At 42.4% G+C, this 18,222-nt stretch overlaps 1 protein-coding gene across 7 annotated transcripts in view; it reads left to right on the top strand.

The window, feature by feature from the left end:
* Nucleotides 1-18,222, top strand: part of SH3D19 (SH3 domain containing 19) — a 138,188-nt gene that overhangs the window by 54,018 nt on the left and 65,948 nt on the right. For 5 of the 7 annotated variants that reach the window (XM_019534467.1, XM_019534466.1, XM_019534465.1 and 2 more), the window contains exon 3: nt 16,963-17,003. The exons of the other annotated variants lie outside the window; for them this stretch is intronic. In XM_019534467.1, the coding sequence (XP_019390012.1) occupies nt 16,963-17,003 (41 nt within the window). The remainder of the gene's footprint in view (nt 1-16,962; nt 17,004-18,222) is intronic. 7 annotated transcript variants of the gene reach the window in all.

The raw sequence follows: 18,222 nt of genomic DNA, 5'->3' as shown, positions 1-18,222 counted from the left end.
AAGAAAAAGGGTAAAAAGGTGTAGAAAACAGGTGTCCCACTTCCTGAGCAAGTATTCTAAGCACTAGGAAACTATGCAAAACATTGGCACCACTACCCTCATATTCTTGCGTCAGAGTAGCTGTTGTCTGTAGCACCTGGTAGTGACTCAGTGCTGTCAGTATGAATTAGGTGTGCTCTGTTGGTACCCAGAGGTGTAGTGAGCTCATTGAGCAGTTTGTGTGGGGAGTGTGTGGGGGTATGTTGACCACTGTAGACGGGGGGAGGGAAGCATAGGCCAGTGGAAGGGAAGGGTTAGCCTCCCTGGCTACTGCTGCCACTGCTACTATAGCAGCTTCAGCTCTACTGAGGTGGCAGTAACCCCATGGCCAGGCTCCTCGGGAGCCAACCCTGGTGTCCCATTTGCTCCCTCCCTCTCTTAACTGTACCCTCCCCTCTTCCTCCCTTATATATACAGTCAGTCATCGGACTTCTGACACAAGTGGTTCCTGAAAACTGTCTTATGTCGAAACATTGTAACCCAGAACCAATTTTCTCATAAGAAACAATGTTATAAATAGGGGTTTGGTTCCTGAACCAAGGTCTGATACTCTGTTTTCAACAAAAATAACCCAGAATTTTGGACTCGATCAATTATAGATGAGTAATATAGCATACATTAATGTATTTATATTGTAAATAACAATCATATTGATTTGGAAGAACTTCTTTGAGGTGACTTTGTTGCACTTTTTGAAAGGCTCTTGGCTGGACTTTTTGAAGGGTTCTTAGCTGGAGTCTTGTCAGGAGTCTTGGCTGCAGGATTTTTTTGAGTCTTGTCTGCTTTCTTAAAGAAAGTGTCCGGGGAAGTTTGGACAGATGTTCTCCAGAGAGATGAGCGATGCAGCGAACTTGTTTGCTGGCATGGCGTCACGTTGGATCAAGCATTGTAAAGTCGATACTGACGTCATAAAGTTGAAACAGGGTGTCAATTTATAAACACTGTAAGTGTGAAACGTTGTAACTTGAAATGTTGTCGAGGACTGCCTGTATATTGTGTTCAGGGCTCCTGGGGGTGTGGGGAGGGAGGGAAGGAGTGAAACAGGGGAGGAGGGGAGGGATACCATTCTGGTCACCTCTTGCCCCCACAGATAGACTGTTGGTGTGGCATTGCCTTGCCTGGCTCCTGTGGCTGCGGGGGGCAGTGCAGAACTGCACCTGCAGTGGTAAAGACTCCAGGGGATGATTCTGGCACTTCTTCCTAATTAGTGCCCAGGGCTGGTGCCCCTCTTGTCCCACTCTAATTATGCTTACCGTGGGTACCTAATTTGTTGGGAATTTAGGTGGAGTTCAGGTACTTCTCAGCTCCAATTTGGATTGCAGTTGACCTAAAACAGAAGTTAAATAGTTGTTCAAACTGAACATATTTAGAAGCCTAATTCCAGGTGACAAAGGATCTTTGAAGGCCAATATGGACAAACCAAATACAAGGATGACCGATATATGGCCAGTAGAGCTGTCATCCAGCCTGCGGGTCTGGAAATTTGGCAGCATGACAAGCAATGGCAGCATTAATTGGCATCGCTTCTAGAACCATACTGACTAATGCTGGTGCCTCTTGTCCAGCTATCAAGTTGCAGGACCTACGGGAAGCCACATGCTGGCCATATCTTGATCATACTTGTATTAGGCCAGAACTGGAGCATAAAGACGCATTCTCTGACCTCGGGACCAGAAAGTTGGTGGTGGGAGGAGCGGCAGTCCAGGAACTGCAGCAGTTTGGTGACTGCCACAAAATTCCAGCCCTGCAGGCCAGACAATGCAGCTCCATGCTCCGAATCCAGCCCATGGGGCCCTATGAGTTGAACACCACTGGTTTAATGAATTCAGATGCTGAAGTGTTTTTACTAAAGCAACAAAATTTTGCAGCGCAAGTCCTGGTACCGAGTCCTACACATGCCAAACCCCTACACTGCTTCTGGTTCCAGTCAATATAATTACCTGTGTGGCATTGTAGGTGGGATAATTATCTCCACTGAAAGGCAGAGCTAATTAACATAGCTGTGTTCACACAGTGCTGCAGGGAGGCAAATGAGCTGTATTAAGAATCAGAAGCCTGTGGCTGCCTTCCACACTGGAAATAATATAGCCATGTTCTTGCAGTGCCAATCAGCATTATACTACCTCCTCTCAGCAGACATAGCAGGACACTGCCAATCCAGAGCCAGTCTTTCATATCCAGAATACAAGTTCCAATTCAGGGACTCTGGGAGACAAGATTGTGTTTTTCCTTTATCTACATAATTCTGTATGCATTGCGAACTTATTTGCATAAAGTACAGAGTGCAGTAATTGCAAACTCTTTATTTCCTGCTGATGGAGTATTTTGGGAATGTATTTTTAGCTCTTAATAGGAAATATATACTGTCAGAGGACTGGAGCTCTGAGCAACACACTTTCAAATACTCTGTTTAAACTATTCTTTTATTTTTAAAAATATTTTTTCATCATTTTTTAAAAAACACTCTTTGAAAGGTTGAAAGTGAATTCTGTCCCTTTATTGTCTTTTTTCTGTGAGTTCTGTGAGAGATGCTTTAAAGTTTTTTCTTTTAAAGGCCTTAAAGTCTTTGTTTTGGGGAAGATCACAAACAGCTATGAAAAGTTTGCAAAAAGATAAAAGGGGTTAAATTTATTAACCTTGAGCCTCTCCTCCCTAAAAATGTGCAGAATGGGCTGATTTGGAGTTGGGAGGGGGAGAAGGTGGTTTAAAAAATACAAAACTTCAGATGCTTTTATTCTGTACATTCTACTCTCTAGAAAATTAGAGACTGTTAAGCTAAACAGTTTTACAATAAGTTCTCCCCTGTTCCTACTGCTCTGCATGTATTGTTCTTTATGTGGCACTAATGCATGTGCATGGTGTTTTGCAGAGTAAATAAAGACTAATTCCCTGCCCAGAAGAGTGTACAGTCTGAAGGCTCAATTCAAGAATCAGTTATTACTGAGCAGAGTGCTTACTGCCATGGGGAGTCCCATTTGAGATAATTAGACTATTCTTATTCAGGTTATTAGACTCAGCACATTGTTGTGGAATCTCTAAATACCTACATGCTTTGCTCACTAATGACTTCTATCCAGGTCTCGTTTTAAGTTCAGAAGAGAAAAATAAGAAAGGAAAGAGGTTCGATGACATTTACCAACTGATTCAGCAACTGAGCATTGAAATAAATGGCTCCTTCTGCTGGCCATGTTTTTTATTCAGTGGAACAGTACTTTAAAATAAGTGACACTTAAAAGGACAGCTCTGAATTGATGACAGTGACTCTAGACTTCTCAGCTATCTTTCTCCCCTTAGAACTGGTGTAAAGTTTGTTTAAACCAGGGTCCGTGTGTCCATGGGTCAGATCTGGCCTATGGAAAAAATATTATCCCCCAAAACTTTGGTAGCCAGGGAGTGGCTGCTTCCCTAATGTCAGACATCTGTAGGTCAGGTATCTTGGCCATGTACACTAGATTTAGCTCATAGGGCTAATCGGGGTAGGGTGGAGCCCAGTCTGGCCCATTGACCAACCCTTCGTCACTTATGTGGTCCACAGGGCCAAAAGATTGAGCACCACTGGTTTAAGCTACATGAATCTGTTCTTCAGTGCAAACAGTCTTTCATTTTTCTTTACGGTACCCAGAACTGTCTCTGCTCCTAACTGGAGCCTCTGGATACTGCTAGTGATGTCGTTGAAGAGAACAAAAAGAAAAAATATAACAAGAAATTAAAATTATTAAATGGCTTTTTTAAAAAAAATTCTTACAATACACAGTCTTTTTTTCTGAGGGAGGTAGTTGGCTGTGTTAGCCTGAAGTTAATGATAAGGCAGGGCAGTGTGGCACTTCCGTGAACTCATTCAGAGGCATGAGGTTTTGTACACTACAGCCTACTTTATCAGATCCTATGAATGGACTTCATACCATTCATACCATTTGACAAAATACGCTGTAGCTCAGTGGTTTTCAATATTTTTAAATGTAGGGCACCCCACATGTAACACAAAGCGCTCCTCAGAAAATGCCAGCTCTTAGCTTTCTCTTGTTTCTGGACTACAGAAAAAAATAATAGAGCAATTCTTCTGTTGCAGAGGACTCAGAAGGACCACAAGATCTCAGAATGTTTTATAATACTCTGGATTACTATTTGAAATATTTGGGTTTATCTTCTGAATCATGTTCAGGTGTTTCCACCTTGCATCGCCCATAAAAGGATTTTATGGAACTCTGATTGAGAATCACAGATGTAGCCTATGAAAGCTCATGCCTCTGAATGAGCTAGTCTTTAAGGTGCTACAATGCCCTGCCTTCTGCTGTTCCTTTTCTGGCTGGCTTTGTTGTTGGAAGAGCTGAATCTTCATGTGTGACTAGTGAGCAGTGGATACAGAAATGTTTTAGGATTTCAACTTGGATTGCAAAGTTTGAGGATTTGAAGTATTGTGATTTTTCCCCCCTCCTCCAGAGAGGAAATATCTGTAAACTATTCCCTGCATCTTAAATGCTAAGAGTAATCAATGTGTGACATGCTGTTGGAGAAATGGCCATGGTTAAGGGTAGAGTAAGTATTTCTGTGACAATATTGCATACAGTCGCCTTGTATCTGGAAAGACAGGTTTGGTGGAGGGTGTGGTTACAAGGTCTTAATATAGAATGGTTGCAAGGCATGTTCTTTAAAGCACACTGTTACAGGTTTGCCTTTCTGAAGTACTCTAGGGTGTAACTGAATGAGTCAGCTGTTACTCGGAACCAGCTGCAATCATATGTAGTTTGGGTGTTGTAAGACTTAAGTGTTTTTTAAGAGAGAGATTTTTAAAATTAATATTTCTGCTGCTTCATACTGATTTTTAAACATAAGCAGCTGATTGGAAGAATGCTGGCATGTATGTATTATCTTCATACTTTTTTTTACTCGTTCACATTTGCTATGTGACTTTGTTCTGGTTTTGAACATTTGTGATTAGTAACATTTTAACATATTAACAAATCTGCTATTTGAGATGGTCTAAAGCAGTCACAATGGATGTGGTATTTAGATTGGCTGAAGAAGAGTAAATATACTATTAAAAATAATTAGGAAACAAAAGGATCCCTTTAGGAGTACCATTCATTTACATAAGGCTAACTGCTCCAGCTTTTTCATTCCGAGTAGCTGAGTGAGATGATCCAATTATAAATTAAGTTAGGGAGTTTGAAAGTCACGGTAGGTAGAATTTTGAAAAGTTCTCAGTGTCATTTATTATTTATTATTATTCTCATCTCATTATTGGAGTACTGGGAACTGTTATGCTACTCTGGAGTGCTTTGAAAAGTTTGCTGTTGTAGAACTCCTCCCTACCTAAAACTCACCAAGCTGCTGTGTTTGAATCCTACCAGGGTAAGATCTGGACAAAGAGGTGGTACAGTTACTATTTGATTCCTGCTCCATTCAAAGTTTAAAACAAACTTCCCACTGGGACAGCTGCATTTCTATTAAGTTGGGCTGGGGAAGCCAATGGACTTTATAGATCATTATTATCTACTTGATTTCTGCTTTTCACTCTGTAGAGTTCAGCAGCCCTTGATCTTCTGCTAATCAAGCCAGCCTTTCTTCTGCAGTTGTCCTGGTAATGTTTTTATGTTCAGGCCCTACAAGGGTGTCCAGTAAAGGTGCTGCTACCTAGGAACCTATACTGGGTGGCTTTGTTCCTAAGAGATTCAACCCCGCAGTGATCAGAGATAGGAGGGGAGGGACAAGATTGAGGCCGTGATCAGAGATAGGAGGGGAGGGACAAGATTGAGGCCCAGCTGTCCAGTAGCTGTGGCACGGTGGGCCAAGGCAGAAGGCAAAAGTGAGGCAAAGAGGTAATTTACTGCAGTGACCCTTATTCATGGCAGCAGATGATGGAGGCTGAACTAGTGGTGGAACCAGGATGCCATAAAGCTGTGCATGAGCAGGATCAGAGGGGTTGGCCTCCCAGGTAGGAGCTGGCAAGTGGCTGAAGCAAGTCCTCCCCAACCTTAACTGGTTTTTTCCTTGTATCTTGAGTGTGGATAGCAGTGGATGCTAGCTATGGGCATGCTGTGAAAAGCGGAGGGGAGAAAGGAGGATGGGAGGAGAGTTAGTCCTGAAAGGATTATGAAGGTTTGGGGCAAATGTTTGGGAGGGGCTCTGAGGGGCCATGAAGGGCTGGATTGGGGAGGGAGGGCAGCTATGGACCACAAGGATGTTTTGAGGGGAGGAGAATCTTTGAGATAGAGGGCTGGGGGTGAGGAGGAGCTGGGGCATTATGGAGGCGGAGGGGTGTGAGGAGGTGTGAGGGGTTTGTGGCTAAGCAGTGTTGCAGGGTCTGTAGAGCTTAAGTGGGGGTTAGGGGGTTAAGAGCAAGATGGATTGTAGGTGAGGGGTGTCTAGGGGATGTGAAGGTCTGCATTGAGATTTTGGTGCTCAGAGGGGCAGGGGAAAAGGGCTCAGTGGGGAATGGGGAAGATGAGAGGGACCGGTATGATGGGGGGTCAGCATGCAGTGGGTTCTTGGTGGCAGTGTGGGAGTGGGGTAGAACTCAGTGGGGTGTGAAGGGACTGCTGGGGTCTAATGGGATTTGGGACACAAGGGGGTGAAGCTGAGCATGGGGGATATGCGGGATAACAGGGGACAAAATGGAGCCAGGGTGCACCTGAGGTGGCAAAGGCAATGGATAAAGAGCAATGAGGGGCACTTTGGGGCCATGCTAGAGTGTCTGGGCTGCGTGCTGGAGTGCAGCTTCTACTTTCTTTTTAGCTGGAGAAAAATATGCATTGTGTTGTGCCACCTGCACCCTGCCCTTTAAAAATTCTCTATTATCACTTGATTCATTTGCTTATAAACTTCCATTTTGACTAGATGGTCACATTCTCCTGACTTAGATTTTGGGTATGGATATATGAACAAGTTACCATGAGATAAATTAGGTGTATATGTAAATGTAAAATTAAATTTGAAATGTATATGCTTTATTCCTCTGTAAATGAGGGAAAGTTTATTCCTGTTTCACTGGACTCATCTACATGTGCTATTAATTCTACTGAATAAACTCTGGCACAATTTGCACTGGAGTTTATTACTCCTGGGCACCTTGTTTACATGTGCACCTGGGACCACGGCATGTTGAGCGGGGTCAGCACAGCCCCAGCTGGCAGGGGGCCCAGGAGGTCGGCCTGCTAGCCCAGAGCTGCTCTGACCTGGCTTGGTGTGCTTCAGAGTGGCTGGCTGGGGCACAAAGGTGCTCCAGTGAGGGGCTAGCTGGCAGGCAACCCCTGCACTGAAGCAACCTTGTGCCCCAGCCAGCTCCATCAGTGTCTACATATGTTGCAGCACAGTAAATAATGCTGTCACAGGAAAGGACTTGTGTTTACAAGTACTAACTTATGGCAGTGATTATTAGTTTACTGCAGCCTAATAGGGCCACACATGTAGATTCTGAGACTTTACTGCAGAGCTAATTAAGCAACTCTGCAGTAAATGTCTTATGTAGACATGCCCACTGAGAGGCAAATACCCTGACAGTGGGTTAAAAGCATGCATATAGGAAGTTATTGCAAAGTAACTAGCATTTTTGCAAGTTCCTACTCTAAATTACCTTTTTGTTAACTTGCATATATGGTTTTGTATAGCCATAATCTTTTTCTGTGCCTCTCTTTGGAAGTGGACTCCATTTTCTAACTAACATCCATCTCAACACTCCCCAGTAGCTTAAGCATGCTCATCTAAGTAGGTCTCCATTCTTATCCTTACCCTAATACATACTTTACTCTTTCAGTGGTATATGATAGTTAATGCTAAAAGGAGCACATTTTATAGAGGATTTTCTAAAATAATCCATCTTCACTTTAGATGATATGATACATCTAGGCAAAATAAGGACTCTCCTGGGCTTTATCCAAACCTTGGTTTTCTGACCAGTATTGAACATTCTTTGGGATTTGATGCATGTCCTTTCAAGGTTCCAGGCCATGTATCCTGGAATTCACTAGCCAACTCATTTTTTTCCCTTCAGATTATAGAAGCTGTTCCATAGATTCATAGATTGTGGAGTCGGAAGGGACCCTGAAGGATCATCATGTCCAACGCCCTGCACCAGGCAGGAGAAGGACTGAGGTCAGACAACCCCAGTCAGGTGGCTATCTAGCTTCCTGTTAAAGACCTCCAAGTCAGATGATAGTACCACCTCTCCTGGCAGGCCGTTCCAGATTCTGGCCACCCTTACTGTGAAAAATTCTTTCTAATGTCTAACCTGAATGCACTCTCCACTAGTTTGTACCCATTATTCCTAGTTACTCTTAGGGGTGTCCTGGTAAATAGCACATCTCTAACTCTCTGTTGTCCTCCCTTGATAAACATATAGGTTGCTACAAGGTCTCCTCTCAGATGTTTCTTGTGAAGGCTGAAGAGATCCAGATTGCTTAACCTCCCTTCGTAAGGTTTTGTGTGGAGGTCACTAATCATATGAGTGGCCCTCCTCTGGACCCTCTCCATGTTGTCCACATCCCTCTTGAAGCGCGCCTGACTAGTGCTGCGTAGAGGGGGAGCATCACCTCCCTCGATCTGTTGGTTATGTGTGTGCTAAGGTGTGACTGGCTTTGTTGATGGCTTTGTTACACTGTCAGCTCATGTTCATCTTGGAGTCAACTGTGACTCCACAATCCCTCTCAGCCACTGAGCTGCTGAGGAGGTCATCCCCCAGCCTATAGGCGTGCTGGGGATTCCTCCTCCCTAGGTGGAGTACCTTGCATTTGTCTTTGTCGAATTGTATCCTCTTTCGTTCTGTCCATTGACCCAACCCATCCAGATCTGCTGGAATCTGCTCCCTGCCCTCTGGTGTGCTAACTTTGCCTCTAACTTGGTGTCATCTGTGAACTTGGGCAGGGTGCTCTCCACACCCTCGTCCAAATCGCTGATGAAGATATTAAATAACACCGGTCCAAGGACCAACCCCTGTGGGACACCACTGCCCACCTCTTTCCAGGTTGAAAATGACCCATCCACCCCCCACTGTCTGGGTGCGGTCCCTAAGCCAGATTGCTACCCATCTGACTGTGTAAGCATCCACCCCACAGCCTGCTTAGCTTCCTTATGAGAACAGGATGCAAAACGGTATCAAAGGCCTCTTTTCTGATGCCTTCAGTCAGCATGCTTCATCTTTTTCTGGACCAGCACTCAAAAGATTGATGTCCTAGAATGACTCTTCCATTCAGATGCAGACACACAGGGACCACAGTTCTCTTAGCACAAAACGTTTTGTATAAGAAATACAGTAAAGATAATCACAAAGCATAAACATGGTCAGATTCTGTTCCATCTGCTTAACTGTCAAAGTGGCTCTTAGACATAAATGCCTCTAAGTGTGGTCCTATTCTGTTTTGCTCATGTTCCTAAAAAGCAGTTAATAAATCTACTTTTCTTGTGTGCCTTCAAACTTAGCCTTCAGACTAAGTTTCAAAAAAAGAGTGGGCATAAAAGGAAGGAAGGAAGAGGACCTGTACACCTTTGCAATTAATGGTTTTTCAAGAACTGGAATAGGATTCCATTTAGATTCCTAATAGAAGAAATAGGTTCTGACCCATAGAGTTCATATTTAAATAAAACTCATAAATTGTCCATACACTGGCCCTAGAAAATGTCACTGCCACCTTTAACAGCAATTAAATACTAGGTAAAAATGATGATCTTGTCTCTCTGGACCTACAGACTTTGGTGTATGGGCTTGTTTTGTTCATAGTTATTCATAGTGATCCAAACTAGAATGCTTTCTGCTGCTATGTAGATTGAAAAAAACTATGGGCCTCATTGAGCAGCTTATTCTTATCTTAATGTACAGAGATATGTGTCAAGATGGGCATATGCCAGTAATGACTGCAAAGGAGTTTGGCTTTTTGACTAAAATATTTCTGAAAAGAGTACTACAAATAGTGAAGTAATTGACCATACTATCAGAATAAATTTAGTCTATATTATTTACCTGCATTGGTAATTCTTGTACAGTCATCTTGACATGCCTCTAAATGTTGCATGTTTTTGCCACAGAGCTAGCTAGCTTACCTTACTTAGTATGGTCTTCCCTTAGACATTTTGGTAATGTTTCTTCTTGTAAATATATTGCGTGGCCCAAAAACACCTACCATTGTCACCAGTGCAACCCAGTGAAACAAATATAATTTGCATATATGTAGTGTTATTGTTATATTGTGATTATATGTAAAATGATTTGCACAAAATGATCCTGCCTTGAGCAGAGAATTGGATACATGACCTCCTGTGGTCCCTTTCAGCCCTGGTTTTCCATAATTCTGTTGTAGCCACTAGTTTGCTAGGGATAATAATTTTACATTGATTGCTGAGACATCCATCACTGAAACATTTGGTATGATTGCGTATGCATTCTTGCACAGATATACCCTTAGAGATTCAGTGAGCAGAGTAGAAATACTTTCATAGCATAGCTGTGTACCATCATTTTCTTTGAGTCTTCTAATAACAGGCTTTAAAAACTCCAAAGGAACTGAGGACCATGCTTATGCAATACCAACACATCTGTTGTGTTGGAAGGGACAGTTCCCTAATCTAGAATTTATGGACAAACATCCAGTGAAGACTGATGATTACTAATATGTATCTGTCTTGCTTATTGGGTTACAGCATAATCAGCCCTGAATACAGTACACTTATAATTATTTGAGGTATCAAAGGCATAGATTAGCATCTGCAGATCCTTATCTGACAGAAAATGATGGAGGGAGGCACAGAATTTCATCATCAGTATGTCTGATGTCATTCAGTCATTCAAGAGTCATTCAGTAGACATAAGGATCTGAATGACTCAGTGGAATGGTAGGGGCACCTGGAGCCTTTCAGCTTCAGGTGATGGGTTCAAAGTCAGTCTAGGTTCCCTGGGAGTAAAAGGTGTTACAGTGCGATGAGTTGTATAGATTTGACCTAAGTATTGCCCTGTGAAGTTCTCTCTCTGTGTAGGAGGTCAGACAAAATAGGCATGAATGTCCTGTCTATCCTTCCTTAATACCTCAGCAACTGAAGTATGGTTTTTATATACCACCAAGCTAAGCAGATGAGGATAAGGAATAAACAAATAGCTAGGAAAGAGAACTTGCTGGAAAAGAGCCCATTTCTCAGATTTTTTTCCCCTTGCTAATCAAACTGAGCCCTAGTTTGCATGGGCTGAGAAGCTAGTTGGCCCATTTTTACCTACTTCCCTGCTTTGTCCAGACAGTGGTAAATCAAGGCTGTTATATTTGATAAGAAATCTCTACAGAAATGGGTGTCTTCGCAGATTGGCAGAATAACACTGATCCCTGACATTGGATCTTGAGAAACTGCTTTTGGGGTAGGACCAAGGCTGGCCTGGGACTGCAAAGATGGCTATGATAGCACCTTGTCTGTCACCCAGGATTTGAGTTCTTAAGTAGCTAGACCCATCACCTTTATAACCTGTTTTTCACTAGGAAAAGCACACAAATTGGGCTGTAAAGTGGTAGTGATTTTGAACTAGTATGTCTTATAATCAGCTTCACCTGTGTATTAAAAAAGAGCATGTGCAGGACTGAGACTTGCTGTAGTTGGCAGTTTAGGTTCCTTGAGAAGGATGAATGGTTGCTTACAAATTTATCCTCGGAGTAGAACCAGTTTATTATAATGCAGATAAGATAGAATCTTGCAGTCCCTAGAGCTGAAAGGTACCAATAGATATATTTGACCATTTCATCTCCATGACTGTAAATCTGATATCTTACAGCACTATATTCATTTTAAAATGTGTTTCCAATCTTTTGCTAGGAATTTATCTTTCTTCAGATGAATGTCATGAAATCACTTTTGAGAATATTATAAAGAAGTTGGATTGAAGTCCTTAATCAGTTTAAAGATTTCCATAAAATTTATTTTACTGCAGTCAACAAGTTGTTCTAAAGTTTGTGCTTCTAACATAATAATGTTTTTCTGTAATGAAAACTAATAAGTAGCTTTGCGGTAAAGTCAATCCTAACTAGAAGAAAATTGACGTAGGTTTCCAAAAATAGAATCTCTACAAGTACTATTTTTTAGTTCTTTTGATTTTTTCTCCTTCCTGTTTACTCAGCAATAATTACAAGTACGAATATTATTTTTAAAGAAAACTGAGTGTGACAAAATAACAAGATCCCAGGAACTGGGATTTAAGAAAAACACAAGATAGCTTGATAAAATGATAAAAACTTGAAAGTTAGCAGCATTTGTCTCAGTATGTTCATACATACATAGAACATTTGCAATGATACAGGCTTGACATTTCACATATAAAACCAATTAAACCACCCTCCTTAAATTATCAGTGTGGACTGAAAAAAACAACCATGGTTTCATGGTTGGATTTTTTTTCTTTTTGTGTCCAGACTGCTAAATTAAAGAAGGTGCTTTAATTGGTTTTATATGTGAAATGTCAAGCTTGTATCATTATAGACCTTTGAGGTCCTCATGTTATGTCTGTCCCTGGACACTTTGGTAAAGAAACTAGAGGAGTGGGGAGAAGGGGGAGAAATGCCTTAGAATCCCTGGTTCTAACAAGGGGGAGGATCTCGTAGCACCTGAGCCAAGTTGTGTCCTTTGGGTACACAGGATATCTTGTCCTGTTTATGAGTGGGAATTGGATTTACTACTAAACATGGTACTAACTATTAACAGCAGTGTTCATTTTCATGAAAGTAATCAAACAAAGGACTTGGTTTATATCAGGAGTTGGTAATGTTTTTGGGCAGAATGCCAAAAACACCCACAACCTAGACTTATAAGATGTTGGCATGCCAGGGGCAGATGGTGAGAGAGCTGCAAGGAACCTGATCCTTGTTGTGGCAGTGCTGCTCTGGCCCTTTCCCCACCGTCTTCCCCAAGGTGCACATGGCAAGCAAAATACCCTTGCATGCCACACTCTGGCATCCATGCCAGGGGTTACCTACCCCTTGTTTAGAGAAACTTTTCTGGAGATGGTAGAGATTGCTGAAGCCATTGCTGATGGTCTTGATCCTCAGCATTTATATTATTAATAGTTGCACTGGAATTCATTCAGCTCTTCGCAATGTAAGGAACTATTCAACATAACGGTAGCAAAATCAGGCCCCTAATATAAAGGATGAAGAACCAAAATGTGTTTATTTAGTTTTGCTTGACACACAAACACCCCTTAAACCTCATAGATTTTTCTTCTCCAGCCTGACATCCTTAAATACTTATACTTGGACATAACCTTTTTTTTGTGGAGGGTTTTAAAGGACTCTTAAGCAATGAAAAGCTATTTAATTTATTTTAAATTGAATATAAATCTATATCTGAAAGATATGCAGTGTTTTCCCAGAAGAGATTAAGGATGGTTAGCCTGACCTTTTCCTGTTAAATGGAAAAGGAAACCTGCTTTTGCTTAGCAACTTGTTTTAACTTTGATTCTTTTTTTTTTTAAATAACTTCCAGAGTTCCAGCACTGCCAAGGACAGACTTGTCAGAAGCATGTTATGCTAGAATCTAATCTGTACAGAGAGTTGCATATTTGAACTATGTTTTTTCGCTGCCCAACTTTTGAGTGGCTGCAGGGCCTCATGTCATGCCTATGTGCAGCTCTCCCAGGCTGCATGTTGAGTGGGCTGCATCCCTCCCTGAGCAGGCTGCAGTCCCATTTTCTTGAAGTCACATTTCCAGCCCTCCCTTCCTCCCCTTTCCCCTCTGCTACAGAGGCGATAAACATTATGCCTAGACCCCCAGGCCTTTCCCTGCCACATAGCAGCAAGAGAAGTGTGGAAGTGTGTCCAGAGGCCACATGCTAACCCTTCATGGGCCAGTTAGATCGCCCTGGTTTGGAGTATGGGGGTGGCTTAGGAAAAAATGTCATTGCAGCTGTGTGTGGGGGGCGGGGGCTGGAGGAGGGGGGAGGTCATAAGAGTTAAGTACTTAGGCACCCAATGTACATTTTTTAAATTTACAAACCTTGTGGCAGGGGAATTTCAAAATGAAAATATGGTTCTTACAGTTATTAGCTAAAAACTACTCAGGTTTCCATTAGTCTTACTTTGAGACAAATCACAATTGCCACAAATGCTCTTATTAAGCTTATGAAAAAAAACTGGAAAACAATCTGTTCCACTTGTTCTTGCCAAGATTTAAGTAACTTCTGTTGCCTTTTTGGTTTCTCTACTGTAAAACTTTAGGAATTCTGTAATCCTAGGTATAGACTTACTCTGCCACACCAGCAACTGGCTGGATCATAAGTCTAGCCCTCTGTTACCTTTCTGTCTGCTATTAAATGTAATTAAATACAGATCTAGCCATCAAGGTGTTTATATTGCAGTGGAGAGCAATATTGTGCAGGAGAGTAAAGGTTGAACTATGGAAATCCAAGAGGAAAAGACATAAAGCACAAGAAAATGTAACATTAGAAATATGTCAATGGAGAAATTGAAAAACCATGAGAACAGTTTTTAAAGACCTTTAGCTTTTTTCTCTGTTATGGTGGAACAATATGAAAGACCAAAAGACTCCTTCCCTGTTAAAAAAATGGACGATAAACATGACTCTTAAGAAAATTTTTTCCAGTGTGGTTTTGCTAGTTAAAGCAGTTTCTGAAACAAATTGACATTATTTATATACTAGCCAGTTGCCCATCAGGAATGGTGGTGGGGGGAGAACAGAGCACTGCCACGCACCACCTGCACCACCACTGTCTCCCAGGAGCAGTGGGGGAAGCTTGCCCCTCCAGCACCCCATGCCACCGCTGCCTACAGGGAGCAGGGCCAGGAGGGCGGGGGGCAGCAGCTCTGGCCTCGCCCCCCCATGCTCCAGCTGCTCTGTCCCTGCCACCTGCATGGAGCAGGGGCGGATAGGGGTAGGGTGAAGCCAGCAGTACTGGCTTCAACCCCCTGCTCTGGCTGCTCTGTCCCCGCTGTCATGGCAGCATGCCACCACTGCCACTGTCTTCTGTCCAGAATGCTCTTGGAGCACTCTGGTTGTTTCAGACAACCAATCAGAGTGCAAATAAAGCATTATGGACGGACAGACAGACCAAGGCTTTTATAATATTAGAATACTAGCCAATCCTGTATCAGAAAAGAGTTCCATAGGAGACACACTGATTTCTGTTCTTTGATGGCTTACATTCAAGTGCAGACTAGTCTTTTCAGTTATTCTAAATATGTTTCTCCCTGTCATTTTGCCTAAAATTCAACACTCTGTATACCAGTGGCGTAATTGAACTATTGTTAGGAGCAGTGGGATTGCTTGTAGAGCCAAATTCAAGTATTGTCAGACCTACTCTGAAGCTGTACTGTTATTACTGTGCACTGCCTACAGTAGTATTCCTACTGTTGCTATCCCTTGTGGCAACACATGGATGAAAGATTGTCCAAAAAAGATTTCTGTAGTCTCCATCTGTACAAAATGGACTGTATTTATTGTACTGCTTCTAGCACAGATTATATCTATCTGGATTTCAAAACCATTCTCATTGAGAAATATGTCTTCATTTTTATCTGTTGTTAAAAAAGAGGGAAAATGGCTTTAGAATACAGATATGTGACTTGTGATTTTTTTTAAGGTAGCTAATGGTGTGTTTTGTCTCAGTATCATTTGGTTGAAGAAACTAAGACTTTGAAAATGAAAAGCGGTCTCAGGTTCTTTTTGGATTTTAACTGCAAAACAAGAAGTATTTGTATTCTGGGATTACCGTATTTCCACACATATAGCCCACACAATGATATAACCTGCACCAATGTATAACCCATGGAAAACTGTATTTTCAGAATGTAGTCTATGTATAGACCGTGCCCATGTATTCCCTCCACCTGATAGTGTTGGTGCCAGGGGCAATTTTAAGCCTATTAAGCCTGAGAGGTGCTGGCCCCGGCTGTGGGAACTCACTGCTGGCGTGCAGGGACCGGGTTCTCACCGCCCGCCTGCAGCCGCCCCCTGAGACATGGCCGCAAGTGCGGGCTCTGCTGGGTATGGCTGCGAAAGCCAGAGACGGAGCTGGAGCCAGCTAAAAGTGGTGCTAATTGCTGCAGGCGAGGGGAGGGATGAGCTGCAAGCGGGGAGGGGGGAGGGACAGCTCCTCATCCCTCCCCTCCCTTACAGCAATTAGCACCACTTAAAGACTGTTCTAAAGACTCTGAATAGCCCACATCCTTGTATAGCCTGCACCCATCCATCATGTTTGTAAAAACTTACATAGCCTGCGAACTATATGCACAAAAGTACGGTAATTAAGACTGTTGAAAAATAAATTTCAGAAGCCTCATCCCTGCTAAGAAAACTTAGCAAAAGGAAATAGATTTGTTCAGTCTTGAACACATGAACAAACCTCCAGTCACATAGGATTTTTTTTCCTCTCAGGTTATCACGGAAACCTACAAACCCAACTGAATAAATTATTTTCAAAAGTTTTTACAGTAGCTGTTGAAAATAATTAGCAGAAGACCTATGAGTGCTTACTGCATGCAAATTTATTCACAAGAATGTCCAGCTATAAAATACTAAGTAATCTGTTGATATGTGCACAATGGCTGTCTTCCAAGGTTTCCAATCAGACATGCAACAGAATGTGAACTTCAGCACACATTCAGAGAACATAATAGTTGGAAGAAAATCAGCTTAGTGTTTTTGATGATGTTAAATGTAAAGTTGTGTCTTGGTTTTCATTAGGAAGGGTTGGATGTGGGGGGATTCTTCAGCAGTGTGGGACAAACTTCTGTACCACAATAAATGTGGAGAAAAATGAATTTGGCCATAAAATGCAAACCTGCCCTTTTTATTTTAGTAAGAGACAACAGGTGTTGTGGTGTATGTCTGTATGTGTCAGCTTTCTTCCACTTGGCAGTGAAGCTCTATATGATGTGGTCTACTTGTTTTTTCTCTTGTGGGTTACTGGTGTAGTTATAATTTTTTTTTTACTTTTTCTTTTTCAAGCCAAGGACCCCTGTCATCTATTAAGGCAGCAATCAAGAGAAGTAAGTCTTTTGTCTACTGTTGGTTATATTTTCCAAACTGTTGGGTTTTTGTTTTTTTTGGTTTTTTCCTCAAAATGGATCATCTCTTTTGTTTGCTCATGAGCTTTTTCTTGTTGCACAACACTAACATTTTTCTTGTGTACATTAGTGCTGAACTGGATGTGTCGGAGGGTCTGAAGAACATAGGTTGAAGTTTCCCAGTTTAAACTTTGTCATACAGGGGTTCATCTTGTACTCAGTGAAGTCAGTAGCAGAACTTCCATTGACCTCAGTGGTAGCAAGATAGGGCCCATGCACATGACTTCATTTTGGAGTAGAAATTCTGTTTTGTAAGTCTTGGATGAATGTCCTGTTCGTTCCATTTATGTAGTTTGTAATCACCTCTTCCCCATATTTCTTGACAGATATTTACTTCATCCAGACTTTCAAAACCCTGACTTCCTCTATTTGTATTTCTTGTTTGTTGCCCGTTATCCAAGAGTGGAATTTTGTAAAGATTCATGGTGTAAATACTAATGTAGAATCATAGAGAAGTAGGGCTGGAAGCAGTGGCGATGCGTAGGGGGTGCAGAGGGGTGCACGTGCATCCCCTGAGATCATTGGTGTACCCACTGACAGGCTGTGCTCACAGCTTAGGCGTTGGGCAGGGGGGACAGGCAGGAGCACCAGTGTGCCCTCTGCAAGCGCCGGTCGGGAAGTGGAGCACCATTGCACTCCCGGAAGCGGCTGCAGTGATCAGCCGCCTTGCGATCGGCCGTGGGGGGATGGATCCCCCCAGTCGCTGACTGGTCGCTTGGGAGCATGTGCCCATCCTGACTAAGGCTGCACCAGTCACCCATGGCTGGAAGGAACCACCAGAGGTTATCTAATTCAACTCACTGCCTGAGGCAGGATCATCCCTATCCTTTAGAAATCCATAATCTAACCATTTAGGCTAGGGACAAATTACACATAAACTGGTATAAGTGATTGGAAACTGGCTCAAATCTGTAACACAACAGAAGTTCATTGCACATAAACTGCTTTCAAAATGGCCAAACCTGGTTTAAGATAAACCTGAATGGATGTAGTATCAGACTTAACTAATTCAAGTTAAATTGGTTTATTAAATTTCTGTCCCAGATCCCCTCCCAATTCAGGTTAACTCACAGTCCCCCAGCATCCCAGGATGCTTTGCACCTCCCCTGCAAACTTTCCCCTCTCAGAGTGGGCTCTGTCT

This window comes from Crocodylus porosus, unplaced genomic scaffold (assembly GCF_001723895.1).
Source record: "Crocodylus porosus isolate Cpor-Errol unplaced genomic scaffold, CroPor_comp1, whole genome shotgun sequence".
In the NCBI taxonomy this organism is placed as follows: domain Eukaryota; kingdom Metazoa; phylum Chordata; order Crocodylia; family Crocodylidae; genus Crocodylus; species Crocodylus porosus.
This window is presented reverse-complemented; position numbering and strand designations above follow the sequence as displayed.